Source organism: Equus asinus, chromosome 6, assembly GCF_041296235.1.
Source record: "Equus asinus isolate D_3611 breed Donkey chromosome 6, EquAss-T2T_v2, whole genome shotgun sequence".
Classification (NCBI taxonomy): domain Eukaryota; kingdom Metazoa; phylum Chordata; class Mammalia; order Perissodactyla; family Equidae; genus Equus; species Equus asinus.
The window spans coordinates 15122773-15139536 of record NC_091795.1 but is presented as its reverse complement, the minus strand read 5'-3'; the positions used below and the strand labels follow the sequence as shown (position 1 = coordinate 15139536).

The 16764-nt window shown below is 38.3% G+C and overlaps 1 protein-coding gene across 6 annotated transcripts in view; it reads left to right on the top strand.

Moving 5' to 3' along the window:
- The window catches only part of MRPL30 (mitochondrial ribosomal protein L30), a 37163-nt gene extending 23611 nt beyond the window's left edge, over positions 1–13552 (top strand). For 3 of the 6 annotated variants that reach the window (XR_001396510.3, XR_011503856.1, XR_011503855.1), the window contains exons 2-7: positions 4252–4329; positions 5542–5622; positions 9677–9823; positions 10053–10126; positions 10205–10387; positions 11234–13552. Coding sequence is in view for 3 of the 6 variants with exons in the window: in XM_014831408.3 (XP_014686894.2) it covers positions 4252–4329; positions 5542–5622; positions 9677–9823; positions 10053–10126; positions 10205–10337 (513 nt within the window). In the remaining 3 variants the exon portion in view is untranslated. Of the gene's footprint in view, positions 1–4251; positions 4330–5541; positions 5623–9676; positions 9824–10052; positions 10127–10204; positions 10427–11233 lie in introns of those variants that run through there. The other 3 variants (XM_014831408.3, XM_014831410.3, XM_014831409.3) reach the window with 1 other exon arrangement.
- Positions 13553–16764: the final 3212 nt, after the last annotated feature.

Sequence of the window (16764 nt, the reverse complement as noted above, 5' to 3'; positions counted from 1 at the left end):
GCTGCATTTTAGAAGGTGAACCTTCCGGAGTTGGTGGTTAAAATATTTGCCATTTTACTAAAATTTTGTCACTTTGCAACCATGTTTTGGTCGCCATCTACTCAAAGCTGTTTGGTCTGCGTTTTTTTGCCAAAAGGCACTTATAAGGGTTGCCTACCACTTGTTAGGCATTGAGTTGAAAAAAGAGACATTTCTTGCCTTCAGAGATCTCGGTTTATTGAAAGGGAAATTCTGCATTTTCAGTAGTCACCCCCCACCCCCATATCATTAAATAGATGTCTCTTTAGGAAAGGAAATAGTTTTTTTAACACCAGTTACATGTATGGTCATTGTAAAACACCACCACCTCCAATAAAACTATTGGACATACAAGGAAAAAAAAAGAGGAAAAATCACTCCAGTAGCCTACCACCTAGGTCACGTTTTTCTGGTAGCCTTACAGAGTTCTTTTGTGTTTATAACAGATTCACATTTTTCTTTTAAATAGAAATAGGATCGTACTTTTCATATGATGTATATATTTTCCTGTTTTTGCATTGCATCTGTGCAAGAGAAAAGTTATTGTACAGTAGAAGACAGTATCATTGCTTCAAGGTCCAAGAGTTGTGTGCCTAATTACTAAGAATAACCTTTATTTTATTAAAACATAGCTTTTGACTGTCACACCTTCTGAAGTCTGTGAACTTAGCTTCAGTCATCCAGCAAAAATTGATTGAGTGCCTACTGCATGGCGGGTGCTGCTTTAGGTAGAGGCTTGAGATATACCTGTGAATAGACAGAACAGATCAAAAACAAAATTAAAAAGTCCTTGTCCTTGTTGTAACTAACATGCTATTGAAGGGAGACAGACAGTAAGCAACAAACCTAACAAATAAATTATGTTAGAAGATGATAAGTGCTATGGAAAGACAATCAAATAAAATAGGAGGGATCATGGGTGCTGATGATTGTGGCGTGGGTCAAAAAGCTAAATAATTGAATCGGGGTAGATCTCATTGAGAAGGTTAGATTTGAGCCAAAAATTGAAGGAAGTAAGGGAGTTAACCATGTGACTATCGGGAGCATTTCAGGAGAGGGAACAGCCAGTCCAAGGGAGCACGCCTGCCTAGCAAGTTCCAGGACCAGTGAGGGGGCCAATGTGTAGGGATTGAGAGAGAGAGAATGATTGGAGATGAAGTCCAGGAGGTGGGGGTTAAGGACTGGCTATCACTCTGATTCAAATGGAGAGGCATTGGAGGTTTTTAGTTTTTTAAGAAATAAACTTTTCATTTTAGAATAATTTTAGGTTTACTGAAAAGTGTGAAGATAGTACACAGCTCCTAGGTATCCCATGCTCCGGTTTCCTCTTTTATTAAAATCTTAGATTAGTATGGTACATTTGTTGTCATTGATGAGCCAATACTGACTCATTATTAACTAAGGTTCATACTTCGTTCAGATTTTCTTAGTTTTTGCCTGTTACTCTTTTACTGTTCCAGGGTCCCTTGCAGGACACCCTATTACATTTAGTCGTCATGTCTTAGGCTCCTCTTGACTATGACAGTTTCTCAGACTTTCCTTGTTTTTGATGACCTTGACAGTTTTGAGGTAGTCAGGTATTTGAGGAGGTACTGGTCAAGTATTTTGTACAATATCCCTCAACTGGAGTTTGTCTGATGTTTTTCTCTTAGGGCATGTTATGGGTTTTTGGGAGGAAGACCACGGAAGTGAAGTGCCACTCTCATTCTGTCATATCAAGGGTACATGCTATCAACTTGACTTTTATCGCAGGTGATCTTAACCATGATCACCTGGCTGACGTAGTATTTGTCAGGTTTCTCTGAGATAGTGTTATTGTCCCCTCTTTCTGTACTGTACTTTGGGAGCAAGTCATTAAGCATAGCCCATACTCCAGGGGTGAGTAGTTTTGCTCCATCTCTTTGAGGGGGAAATAGCTACATAGATTATTGGAAATTCTTCTGTAAGAGAGATTTGTTCCTTCTCTCCCATTAATTAATTTATTTATATCAATATGGACTCGTGGTTATTTTATGGTTTGGATTATAAGCCAATACTTTATTTTCTTGTTCACATTATTCTAGCTTTAGCCACTGAGAGCTCTTTCAGTTGGTTCCTGTGTCTCTTTAACTTGGCATACACGCATCATTTTGATTTTTTGAGTAGTTCCTTTCTAGCACTGTCAGATGCTCCAGACTGTCTTTATATGTTCCCTCTGCGGCCCTGTACTCAGCCATTTCTCCAAGGAGCCCTGCTTCCTTTTATTAGAGAATTCTGTTAGAAACCACTATCTGGGCACTGAGTGTGCTCATTGCTACTGGGATGCCGTTGCTTTTAGGTCCTCTCAACTAACAGCTAACCCGTGTGTACATAAATATCTGTAATTATTTCTGTATCCATTAGTGTCTATGTTAAGCTAAAAATGAATTCCAACTCTAATCCTGTATCATTGGATCACATGGATCATTCTAGCCTTCCCCTCTTGCTTGTGTGTAACCTCCCATTCCGACAGTGAGAAACCTGGCTCATTGGAAGGTTTTGAGCAGAGCAGTTGACATGATCTGATTTAGGATTTAATGAGATAATTGCTGCTGTGGAGAAAAGACCTTAGGGAACTTGGAATGGAAGCAGGAAGGCCAGTTAGGAGGGTTTTGTTGAAATCTAAGTGATAAGAGAAAGATTTAACAAGGTGTGAAACTAAATGAGTTGAGTCAGTATATAATACTTAACTTGAGAGGAAGATGTATGGCAGAGAAAATAATTTAGCATAATCTATTTGATTGGAGGGCCAGAAGATTAAGCAGGTCTCAGTAAGGAAATTCAACACCTCTTCTAAGGAAGCCTGATACAAAATATATAAACAACCAGCTAAGCAAACAGAGGATGATTTGAACTAAAAATTGTTATGCTGTGTTGTAATGTTTGAGGTCTGAAGCCTGAATGACAGTTACGAAAATCTGATGTACTTCTGAATTCTGAGTTCAGCAGACTTAGCTCTAACCCATTAGTTTATTCATGCATTCATCAACAGTGGGTGCCAGCTGTTCCTCAGATAGTGTGCTAGATGCTGAGAGAGAAGCTGAGAAGAACAAGGTGAAATTCTTGCTTTCAGGGCACAAAGGATTTAGTAGTTAACTCTTCTGAAGCTGACCCATAATTAATTTTGAGAGATTGGTTCAGTTGCTGAGAATTTTTCTGAAGTCTGACTTTTTTCATGGGACATCTTGTATTGATTCCCGCAATTCCACTGTGTCATTCACATCGCAGGAAAGACTTGCAGAGCTTGAGTGAGCCAGAATCTGGTGGGCACTTACCCTATTTTGCTGTTTTTAGTGTATTCTTATTATAGCTTTATAATTTTATGATAGTAAAAGCTACCATTTATTGAGGGCTTCCTATGCACCAACTACTGTTGTAGGTGTTTTTAGAATAACTCCTTTGCAAGGTAGGCATTATTTTCTTTCTGTTCTTTGGGGAAAAAATTGAAACACACAAATTAAGTAACCTATCCAAAATATATGTGTAGTTCATGAACTTAATCTTTCTGCTTTCAGTATATGTCAGTATAGTAGGCTATAATTGTTTTGTATCTAAGTAAGTAAACATGACTTTTTCAGGTCATACAAGCAATGCATGTTTGTTAAGAATAGTTTAAAAATACAAATAACCGAAGAAGAGAGTTCTACTTTACTTTTTAACAGAAGGTGTTGTGATTTAGTGAAAATGCCCTGGACTAGGAATTAGGAGAAGTGGGTTCCAGACCATATGGTCTCCTGAGAGCTGGAAGCCCTTGGGTAAACGACTGAACTTTCTGGGATTCCTTTTCCCCACACATAGAGTAAGAGGATTGTCAATTCTAATTATAGGAGTTGGAGTTTCTTCAGTCCTTTCCAGCTTTGTAATTTTTTGTGATTCTCTAACAAAGCATTCTTTATCTGCCCTCATTGTCGAAGATTTTTTAAAATGATAGTAACCCCCATTTCCCATTTTTGTTGAATCAACCTAGGCTCTAACTCATTTGGTGAAAATGGAATGTGGTTAATGTATAGTTATTACCTATGGTTTTGCTGAACTCTGAATAAAACGTTTATTTTAACTTAATTCTTGCCCTTATTTTTAAAATAACTGAGATTTTACTGTTAAACTTCAGTCAAGTTTACAATTAACTTGTTTAGTTTTTTAGTACTACAGAAGGGGGGACCTGTCCATTTCCAAGACGTATTTGATCCATGGATCTATTTTCTACTCTCACAGCCTCTAAAGAGAACAGCTCCCACACTCATGGCAGGGGTCTTGCGCTCAATAGTTCAGAGGCCCACAGGCAGACTACAAGTAAGTGTTTCTTTTCAAGAATTATCTTTTTTCTATTTCTTGAAAACTTTTTCTTTCTCGTTTCTAATTAACAAAACATACAGGCAAGTTAAATTCTTCACAGGTTCCTTTTGTTATATATTAATTTATTTTTTAATGTTAGGAGTTAATTTTGTTTATTTGTGGTTTGTCTGCTGTTTTAGCCCTAAAGATTTGGAATCACAAACGATCTTTTCCTGGAGAACATGCTGGTGAAAATTGGCCAGTGTTGATTCTCCTTGGTCTGCATTAATCTTTTTAAAGTTTTAGGTTTTTTCTCCGTCAAGAAGAGATACAGTGTCCCAGAGACCATTAATGTTTGTATTTTCGTGTCTGTCTTCCCAGTCTTTCTTTTAGAAATGGCAACACTGCAGCCTGATCTATTCATAAGGGCCAGATCTAGACAGAGAGCTGCTGCTGGCTATAGATAATCATAATGTCAGGTGGTTTCCATACATTATCTTGACCTCAGATTAATCTGTGTGGTCAGTATTACTTCCTTTTTATAGTTGAGGACCACCTGAGAGGTTGTGTCTCGTTTCTCACAGCTGGTAGACAGCAGAGACAAGTTTCCTGGTGTGAGGGATTGGGAGTGAATCCTTTTCTTTGGCAGCCTGAGAGAAATAGGACTGGAGGATTGTAGCAAGGGAGCAAGAGAGAAGAAGCAGGAGTGATTCCATTGTTGGGACCAGAAAGAAACGGAAACTCATTTTGGCTTTCTTTTACATTGTATTGTTGAAGGTGAATTATTGCTCGTTGTCTAGAGCATGGGTTGGCAAGCTAGGACCTGCAGACCAAATTCAGCCCACAGCCTATTTTTGTAAAGAGAGTTTTACTAGAACGTACCCATGCGCATTTGTGTCCATGTTGTCTATGGCTGCTTTTGCCCTGCAGTGGCAGGCGAGCCTTGGCAGTGGAAAGTGTATAGTCCCAGAGCTGGAAGTACTTACTTACTGTCTGGTCCTCTGCAGAAAAATATTGCCAACCCCTGGTCTAAAAGTCTATATTTATGTTCTTTTTGCTTTATAATATATTAGTGGTGAGATGAGATATGTTCATTCAGCTAGGGGACTGAGATGAACATTTAAGAATTACAGGTTACATAACAACACGTTTGTCACCTAAGAATTTGTGGGTATGGATTTCTGCACTAGACAGAGTTCTAAAAAACAAATGTTTTATTTCATATTTTAGACTGTGACAAAAGGTGTGGAGTCTTTCATTTGTACAAATTGGATTCGTCACAAATTTACCAGGTCAAGAATTCCAGATAAAGTAAGAGCTGTGTTTTCTTTTGTTTTTTAATGTTACTATTTTTTTAAACATATTACATTTTTAAACATATTATGTTATGTTTTAAACATATTATATGTGTACAAAAACAGTTACCTGTTTTTGTAATATTGAAAACTTTCGTGTTATATTGTTTGTGGATGTAGCTAGGAGTGAAGAGTTTAAAACATAGAATTTGTGTAAATGATGATTATTAAAAATAAAAATGTGTCACTGGCCTTTGAAATAGTGGGTTTTTATCATTTCAGAATCTATTTGTTCCTGCTTATGATTTATTTCCTTCATATTTTGTGTTTTCGTATCACCATTGTCCTAAGAAAACAATGAGCCCTCCTCCTGCTCAGGCCCTGACTGTGTGGCTCTTTGTGTTTACTTTCTTTATTGACTATTGCTACTTTGGACCTTTGGGTTTTCTCTGCTAGAGTTATATGTACATATCATTCCTTTTTTTTAAGGATTTTATTTTTCCTTTTTCTCCCCAAAGCCTCCTAGTACATAGTTGTGTATTTTTAGTTGTGGGTCCTTCTAGTTGTGGCATGGGGGATGTCGCCTCAGGACGAGTGGTGCCATGTCCACACCCAGGATCTGAACCGGCGAAACCCTGGGCCACCGAAGTGGAGCATGTGAACCCAACCACTTGGCCATGGGGCCGGCCCCTAGACTTTATTTCTTAGAGCAGTTTTAGGTTTGTAGAAAAAGGGCACAGAAAGTACAGAGAATTCCCATATGCTCCCTCCCCCACATACACAGTTACCCTATTAACATCTTGCATTGGTATACATTTATTATAACTAATGAACTGGTAGTGACACATTATTATTAGCTAAAGTCCATGGTTTCCATCAGAATTCTCTCTTTGTGTTCTACATTCTGTGGGTTTTGACAAATGTTTAATGTCCTGTGTCCACCATTACAGTGTCATACAGAATAGTTTCACTGCCTTAAAAATCCTCTGTGCTTCACCTATTCATCCCTCCCTCTTATCTCCCAATGCCTGGCAACCACTGGTCTTTTTAGTGTCTCTATACTTTTGCCTTTTCCTGAATTCATATAGTTGGAATCATACAGTATGTAGCCCTTTCAGGCTGGCTTCATTCACTTAGCTATATGCAGCTAAGGTTCCTTGATGTCTTGTCATGACTTAATAGCTTGTTTCTTTTTTTTTCTTTACTTATCTGTATATTTAATCAAAAGAGTGATAAATCTTTAGTTCTAGAAAATCTTTGGCTAGAATTAAGGAAAAACATGAATTTGAAAAGATCAAGTTGTTTTCCATTAAAGTAGCTGGGGACTCAACACTCAAACAAGGTTCTGGAAATAATGAAAGTTATGTTTTTATAACCTGAGTTTTGTGGCCAGCTCATTTCTTTTTATTGCTGAATATATTCCATTGTATGGATGTACCCCAGTTTGTTTATCCATTCACCTACTGAAGGACATCTTGGTTGCTTCCAGTTTTGGCAGCAGTGAATAAAGCTGCTGTAAACCTTCTTGTACAGGTTTTCCTGTGGGCATGAGTTTTCAACCCATTTGAGGTAAATGAGAAATGCAATTGCTGGATTATATGGTAAAGACTATGTTTAGTTTTGTAAAGCCTGTCCCCCCCCCCCCCCCCAGTTTTTTATATTGTGGTAAAATACATGTAACATAAAATCCACTATCTTATCCATTTTTAAGTGTACAGTTCAGTAGTATTAAATACATTCATATTGTGTTTGTGCAACATCACCACCGTCCATCTCCAGAACTCTCCATCTTGCACAACTGAAACTCTGTACTAACTCCCTATTCCTCGCTGCCCTTGGCATCCATCATTCTCCACTGATTTTTTAAAAATATAAAATAGTATTACCATTTACTATGTTGATACTAGATGTTCTTTAATCAGAAACCTCTTCATTTTCCAATGGTCATGGTCTTTCCACTGCTGATCTTTTCACAACTGTATTATCCTGTGTCTTTCCATGTTTCTTAGTCTGTAAACTTCTGGAAGAAAAGGATAGATACAGATATTAGCATTCTTTTCAAATGTGCAAGGCAATGTTTTTGATCGCCAGCTGTAGTAAATGTGGAAACTTTTAAACTTCATAGAAATGACTCGGAGCTGTGTGTCTCCAGCCCTTGCTATCTTCTGAACTTATCCTGTATTCTCAAATGGTTTCTAGACCTTGCTGCAGATAACTTGTAGATATTTCAAGTTAAACATATCCAAAAGAAAACTCATTGTCTTACTTTCCCTCCAAACAACCAAACAAAAAGAGGGTGCTTGTCCTGTGTTAATTGTGTCAGTTAGTGCTACCATCCTCTACCTGGTTTCCCAGACCAGAGGCCTCTGAGTCCATCACACCTCTCCTTTTCCTTTGCCCACTGCAAGCCCATCTATTTTCCTGCCCAAAGTCCCCAGTTCAGTCCCTTTTCTGTTACAACTACTGTAAGTCAGGCTCTAATCCATGGCCATAAGTGCTTCCTAACTGGGTGTTCTTGTACCAGTCTCTCACCTCGGTTCATTTTATTCTCTTGTAAGAGTTTTCTTTCTGAATCTCTTTGAAATATGGTCATGTTGCTTCAAATCTTCAATAACTTTGTATCCCTTCTGGAAATTTCTAAAGGCTCAGCATAGTTTAACTTCATCCCTTGCATTGATTTTCATGGGTTTTTTTCTACTTTAGCCACACAGAACCACTTGGTTTTCCCAAATATTTCATGCTCTTCACTCCATTTCTTTATGTCTTTCCTCCTTTTCTTTGACATACCTGTCCCATTCTCTCCCTGCCACCATTCTTGTCACCCTACATCTCTTCAAAATCTCTGGAAAAATACAAGCAAAAAGAACTGAAAAACACTCTTTATCCCACCCACCTGGAGACAGCTACTGTCAACACTTTTGACATCCTTTTCTGTTGTATGTATTTAAAGATGTGAATTGTCTCATATATAATGCTTCTCTAGGTGCTTTCTTCACTTAGCGATATTATATGAACCTCTCAGTGGATAAGTTAATGATTGAATAATATTCTTTTTGATTAAAGTATCATCTTTTTTTTTTTTGTCCTTCCTTGGTCTCATTCCCCAACAGTATGACTCTTGACCTAGTGTCTTTGAGACCTTATATATATATAAACATATGTATATTATTATATATGATTCTTAGAATCAGTATTTATAGAATATATTATATATACACGCTCATGTATTTGGTACAGATGAAACAAATACAGGATCCTCTAATAGTGTGGAAACTCAAGAATATATTATGGCCATCCTTCACTGTTACTATCTGCAAAGCTAGTAAACCTTATTCATTTTAATGGCAGCATTGTGTCCAGTAGGATACATCATCATTTATTTAGTTGTATCATATTTTATTTAGTTTTATTACAATAGGTTTTATTTAGAATGTATGCATCATAATTTGCTCTATTAAGGAACATGAATGTGGCCTTTAAGTTTTTGAGTATTACAAATGGTGTTATAATGTACGTCGTTATTCCGTACGTTTTACGTACTTACCGAAGTTTTTCAGTGGGATAGCTCCCTAGAACCTTTCGATTCTTAGAGAATCAGTTCAAATGTCAGCTCTGTGGAGCTGATTGCTATCCTTCATTTGTCTGTGCTCTCATAGTACTTGGTACATACTTTTTTATAACACTCATGTGTTACTGTCAGTGTAAATTTATATTTGTTCCCCTACTTGAGTGGGGGAGGGGGTGCAGCCCAGTATCCAGCATGGGCAGTGCTGGTACGCCTCTTGGCCGTTGAACTCTTTAGTGTCAGCTGGTTGCTCCTGCTTTGCTCTTCAAAAAACAAAACAAAACAAAAAGAATCCTTGCCTGGGTGATATTTTTCTTATAGTATGAAATTCTTAGACTCTATCTATCTGAGTCATCAGACTGGTAGAAATGTTCAATTTGAAGATGAGTATTATAGAAAGATTAGGTTATGTAGTTGTTTGAGGGTTTTTTTTTTTTTAAGGAAAAAGAGGTACATAGAAACTGTGTAAGTTGAAAATTTACCATTTATAATTCTTCCTTTCTAGGTTTTTCAGCCTTCACCTGCAGATCATGAAAAATATGGTGGAGATCCACAGCATCCTCATAAACTACACATCGTTACCAGAATAAAAAGTACAAAAAGACGTCCATATTGGGAAAAAGATATAATAAAGATGCTTGGCTTAGAAAAAGTATGCCACTATTTTAGTCTCTTTAATGTTGTTTAAATTTGCTTTAAATTTTATACTTTTTAAACTTTAAGGTATATTTTTATTATTTCTTTTGTTTAAATGTATTATTTAATGTAATTTATTTGAAAGTTTGATTTAGACAGAGTGAGCCTTCACCTTAACATTTTACTGAGACACAGGGCCATCCGCTTTTGAACATGATCCCTAACATTGTTTCCTTTGTTTATAGGCACATACTCCTCAAGTTCACAAGAATATTCCTTCAGTGAATGCAAAACTGAAAGTGGTTAAACATTTGATAAGGTTTGTTCTTTGTTATTTCAGCAGTTTTTAAAAATGTGTTACCTCGTATAATTCTAAAAGCATTTTCTTATGTCACAGAATCAAGCCCCTGCGGTTGCCACAAGGACTTCCAGCCGAGGAGGACATGCCTAGCACATGCCTCAAGAGCACTGGGGAGCTGGTGGTGGGGTGGCGTCTGAGCCCTGTGGACCAGGAGACAATTAAGCCCTAACACCAGAGCAGTTTCGGGTTAAAAGTGCAGATCAGTTTTATTTAAAGATGGTGAGAAAGTGTTGTCATTAAAATATATTTTAAATACTAGTCATTTTTACTGACTAAACTCGGTGTGATTCTTCCTTACGATAGACTTGGAGCTTTCAGTGCTGTCATTAGGTTTAATTCTCTCCTCCTCCTCCCTGATAGTTTCACTGCAAATTGGATAAAAATGACATTGTTTGAACATCAAGGTTCAGATGTCACCTTAGCAATTATCATTAACTTTTTTCTTTTTGATTTGTTGAGGAACATTAGCCCTGAGCTAACATCTTGCCAATCTTCCTCCACTTTACATGTGGGTTGCTGCCACAGCATGGCTGACGAGTGGAGTAGGTCTGCATCCGGGATCCAAACCCGCAAACCTGGGCTGCCAAAGTGCCACACCAAACTTAACTACTATGCTAAGGGGCCAACTCCTAACTTTGTAAAAATATTTTTTCTTGTTTAATTGAATTCAACAAATTCTGTGGGTGGCCCTTTGAGTGAACAGTGTGTTGTGTGTTGGAGAAATCCAGAGCTGACCAGAACATGGTCCCTGCCCTTCAGGAGCTCAGTCTTTTCTGCAAGAGAACAGAGATTCAGCCAAAGTCACGAAACATTGGGTGCAGCTAGATGGGCTACTTTGTGTGTGAGTGTCTATGAATACACATGTGGACTTGTCTTCATTTTACTCGTAAATCTAATACCAAAAATAGTGTCTATATTCTAATTATAAATCTAATTTGGTCCAAATTTTATTGATATTCTTTGAATTCCTAAGAATTCCTAAGTTAAGGTTGCTATTTAAAAGAAGAAAAAGAAGGGAGAAATCTTTTAGGGAGAATTATTTTATTTCCCTTTTTTCTATTTCAGATACCTGAGGGGTGGGGAGAAGTAAGAATTTTAGGAGAGGTGCCATACTGGGAAATTCTGTGGCAGCTAATTGAAGATGATGATGAAGAATCTCTGAATTCTAGTTACTCTTTATTTTCCTTCAACTCTTGTAACATTTGGCTCAGGCAGCAATAACATTGGTATACTCATTGTTTGTGGTCCCAGTCCATCCTGTCATAGGTCTTGATGTTTTGGGGCATCAAGCATAAGTGCCACCTGATATGGAGGAAGATATCATTAATTAATAAGCTTAAAGGCAGTTACAGCTTCAATTCAACAATTATTGACTATCTAATACATGTAAGGCCTGGAGGGAACATAAAGCGGAGGGACCCTAACTTCAAAGAGATCAGTCCACTTGGAGAGAGGCCTGTCTGCCACAGCAGAAGGTGTCCTTGCTGCAGCTGGGTGAGGACAACTGTGTAAATAAAAGCTGGCCCCTGCTAATTTATTGCCATCTCTTTTACTGTGCTAACATTAATGTTGGTTAAAATGGGGAAAAGAATATTGGTTAATCTTTACCCAAAGAGTCTAATAAAGTTTGGGGTAAGTGGTTTTAACCTCAATGGCCCACAACTAGAGGAAGGGATCAAATCTTAAATTGAATATTTAGAAATGAAATTGTCTAGAAGAGGAAGAGCCTACAGGGAGAATATGGGCATAGGTTAGTGCATTAGTTTTCTATTGCTCTGTGACAAATTATCACAAACTTAGCTTCTAAAAACAACACATATTATTATCTCACCATTTCTGTAGGTCAGATGTCTGAGCTTAGCTGGGTAGTCTGCTTAGGGTCTCACAAGGCTAAAAACAATGTCAGCCAAAGCTGGATTCTCATCAGAGCCTTGGCTGGGGAAGTATCTGCCTCCACACTCTCTCAGGTTGTTGATAGAATCATTTCCTTGTGGCTGTAGGATTCATGGCAAGTTGCTTCTTTAAAACCAGCATTGGTGAGAGACTAGCAAGATGGGTGCTGTGCTCTTAGGTAATCATGTAGAGGCAATCGTGTACATTCCATCACCTTTGTTGTACCCCGTTGGTTAAAAGCAAGTTACAGGTCCCGCCCACACTCAGGGAAGAGGGGAATTACACAAAGGTGTGACTGCCAGGGGTCAGGGATCATGGGGGTCTCCTTAAAGTCTACCTGCCAAGCCTGCTAAGTCCATCCTCAAGCTGGACCCAGGGGATTCCCCAGATTGGCATTCCTTTGCCTCACATTGTCATTTCAAAACCTTATAAGGACCTCTCCCTTAGTCTTGTCTTTGTGTCTCTGAGAACTGCTTTATGTAATTTCATCTGCCTTGTTTCAGGAGGTTTTATCTGGCTTCTCATTGGTGACCATTGGCCTTTGGTCAAGCTCAGAGAGGTGAAGTTACCCAAGCACTATCTTTAAGGAACATTCCAGTTCTCTTAAGGTCTTCTCAATCTAAAATGGTCCCTCTCCCAGGCCAAACTCCTATTTTCTTCATCTTTTCTTGTTAGAATACTAATTAGTATGCTTATCAGCCTAACTGGCATAATTTCACCGAGGACAATTAGGAATTACACTGGCCAGTTTGGGGAGCTTTCAACATGAACAAGATTGTGTATTTGGGAGGTCCGTTGGAACAAAAAGTGAGGAAACCCTCATGACGAGATTATTTACTATGTTTTTCTTAAAAAATAGATCATTTTGTTCAATATAGGTGGTATCCTCTCCTTTCCATACTTAGAGGAGCAGTAAGTACTGACTTTTTGATCACACAGCTTGATAAAATTTTCAAGGGGCCAAGTTACTGTCTAAACCATCTGTCACTCTGTTCTTTGTGTATATGTGTCAAAATCTGTTTTCTACATCTGAGCTTTTCTCTCTTATTTAACTTGAAGACCTGAGGTAAGTAATTAAGTTAGTTAATAAATAATCTTTGGAAGTCGGGAGAGTTTCCAAATAAGAAACAGATATAAAACATTAATCACTAAATAGAAATGTTAGTCTTACTTGTTAGAGTGACAGTTGATTGACAAACAATGAAAATACCTTTGGATAATATTGTTTATGGTTATTTTTGCCGCCTCAAAATTATTAAAATGATATGAAATAAGTGCTCATGGAGAAAAAAATAGCTAAACAAGTCTTCATTTTCTGTTCTCTAATTTTCTTTGTTATCTGGAAAAGAAATTTGTTGATCACTTTAGTTTAAAGGTAATATAAACAGTTAATTACACCAGGTATTGTAATTACAGAGAAATACAAATATGTATACAGCAAGATGGATATGATTTTCTGTTTGTTAATAAAAGTGCTTATTCAGATGGTAATTTAGTATGAAATGTACTTTTTAAATTTAATAGACTGATAAATTAGTTCTATTTTAAAGCTATAGACATAAACTTCAAATTTATTAAATATATATGCATATGCCTAAATACATACATATAAACATATATTAAGTTACAGCAACTTGTGGATGAATAATGTAAAATAAAGGTAAAAATAGAATTTGGGTAAGCTAAGGTATTTTTGCCCAGAGATTCCTTTTTTCATCAAATTATTTCCTATTTGTAGATACTTATCACATATCTTGTCTTCTCTAAAAACTATTAGGATTTTTCCTTTCCCAAAATCATACCTAAATCTAAAATAATAAAATTATTAAGTTGTATTTTATGCCTAAGCTATCCATGGGTTTCTAAAGTGTTCGTCAGGTAACACAAAGATTTGCTGTTCACCACATAAAAGTAAGGGCGATAGAAATGATTGGGTTTGTCTAAAAATTCTCCAAACTTTAATTCAAAATGATTAAGAGCATTTTTATCTACTGAGCTTAATATTAAACCTGACAAGTCAAAAAGAGCATTGATCTGACTTGGTTAATTATATGTAAGTAAAGTCTATTAAAAAGCTTTCAATGAATATGTTTTTCAAGTTAAAAGAAACATAGTCATGTTTAGACGCAAAGACTGTTGTGATAACTATCTTCCAAAAGATTGTTTGAATTATTCTAGATTCACAAATCCTCCCCTCACTCCCACCTCTTTTTATTATAAATCGGAACAGACACTAGGAAACTGATTCAGTTAAATAGAAATCACCAGAGACCCATTGCTCCAGTGGCCAGGACACACACATCCACCTTGTCTAAGAACTGTAGCAGCAGCAGCAAGTGTGAAAACTTTGGCTGATTTAGTTTTAGGGTCTCCACTAAACTTAATGATTGCCCATGCTGTGCTGTGTAGACTCTTCCAAGGACAATATACCCCCAGCATTTTTCAGCTAGTACCCTAACCTATGGAGTAGTGTTGCTTTCCCTTCACACGTCACTGTCCAATGTTGCAACACACTAAACCCAGCCACCTCCTTCCCTCACCGCAGAAGGGAACAGCTCATAATTGCTTACCTCAGGGAGCTAGCCGTACCCTGCACGGACCTTCTGCAGACTCCCTTGCATAACTGACTTAATTGTGTGTGCATTATGCATGTGTAGAAGTAAAGCTAAAACTTGCCAAGCAGGCTGTCATCACACTCGAATTTACCCTTGAAGTACATAAGCTTTTCTCAGAAGTAGTACCCTTCAGTTTGGCTAAATTAATTGCCCTATCCCAGATCTGCCAACTAACAAAAGTAAGTATTTATACTGATCGGTTAGGTATATGATTTGGGGTTGCTCCATGACTTTGAAATGCTTTAGAAACAAATATCCTGACCATTACAGGAACCCCTATAAAAATGAAACTAATTAAAGAGCCTTGGCATGCTTTGCTATCATGTAAGGAGATGCCCATAATAAAAGTGGAGTTTATCAAAAATGTTTTGTGATATTAGCCACAAAGCAGAGGAAAATTGCCAGCAGTATTGAACCAGCATTGGCAGGGTAATTTTACAGATATTGCTGAGGATATTTCCAATGCATGTCCTCCCTGCCAACGACACAATCCTGACAGGATCATGACGAGACTGGACAGGAACCTCAATACTCCTTTGAACACCTTGATTTCCTCTAGGTTGGCCAAGGGGAGTTTGTGCTTCCTGCTGCGTTTACACACTACAGGGTGAGTCAAACTGTGGATATTAGGATAAAAAAGCCACCCAATTCTCTGAAAGAACTGACTGGATTCTGGGACATTTTCATTGGCTGAGTTTTATAACCTAGGATCCTGGCTTCAAGACTTGCTATAAGACTCATAATTCTTTTGTTTCTGGTAATTGCTTGTGTTAGAGTTGCTTGACATATCCTGTCCAAAAACTTAAGCGGTACTGTGCAGCCATTGTCACATCAGATGACTCAACAACTCATCCTACAAGAGAAGAAGGGGGAGTTAGACCTAGTCCACCCACAGGCTGTGCCTTCTGGATGTCCCCTGGGCTTGAGCAGCATAATCTTGACAACAGTGAAAAACTGCATATCATGGATTAATGTTTTGTGGCCTGATTTTACCTGTCCTTGGCCAAAGAGAGGAAGTAGAAAGAGAAAAGCAACTTCTGACAGCCAGGAACTGATGTTTCTAGGAGCTGGCCTGGCACCCATCCGTAACAATTTCACAAAACACCAACGCCCGATAAAGCCACTCTGTGAATGTGATGAGTTAAGGCAAAAGACCACTCCATAATCACACCTGAGCACAGACAAAAACCGTGAACATTGTTCAAAGCCAGAAAAATAACCAAACATCCCCTATTCTGGATAATATGGGTGACGCTGCTTTGTCACACAGCTTTAGCCTTACTTCATTCCTCTCACCTTCTGGAAAAGATTCATTAAGATACCAATCACAGAACTGTCTCTTTTTCCTGACAGCATCCATTCCAGAGCAAACCCTGCTGCTTTGACCCTAAAATCAGCTAATAACAGCCCAAATCCTGTAAAGTCCTTTCCAAACCCCTCTCTCTGAGATGCCCCACAATTCCCTGGGGTGTGGTTCTCCCTCACTGCAAGGAGTAATAAACAACTGGTTCGGCTCCAGGTGTGTTCCTAGTGGTCTGTGGCTAGAGAGCATTCACAATACAGTTCTTGTGGCTCTCAGAGTCGGAGCTCCTGAGAGTTCTTCCCTCAAGGATCACTCTATTCAGCCTCTAGCTGCTTATAGTAACTCTTTGCTCCAACCTTCACCACAGGTCCCAGTCTCCTGGTTTCCCAGCTCGGAGAGCCAGAGAGAGACTGAGGCAGCATGGCACCTGCTTTCTCTTCTGTGTGAGGACTTGGTCACTTCCCCTCTTTCTGTATTCCTTTTCCTAACATAGCTGGTGCAATTCCAGGGCCCCAGTATAGCTTGAATTAACAAGGGTGGGGAATCCCTAGGGAAGAGAATGTGAAATAAAGCCTTGGGGTGAGAAATGGGATGTGGGGAAAAGGACAAAAGTAACCTTCAGATACCCCTAGTCCCACCAGGACCTCCTGTCCCTGTTCCACCCCTGACTGCAGTGTTTCCCCCGTCCCCTGGAGTCCCTGGGCAAGCTCCCTGATAAGGGCAGCTGTCAGCAAACGAGTCAGGATCCTGCCTGTGAGGTGTCTTAAACATATATATACTCACAC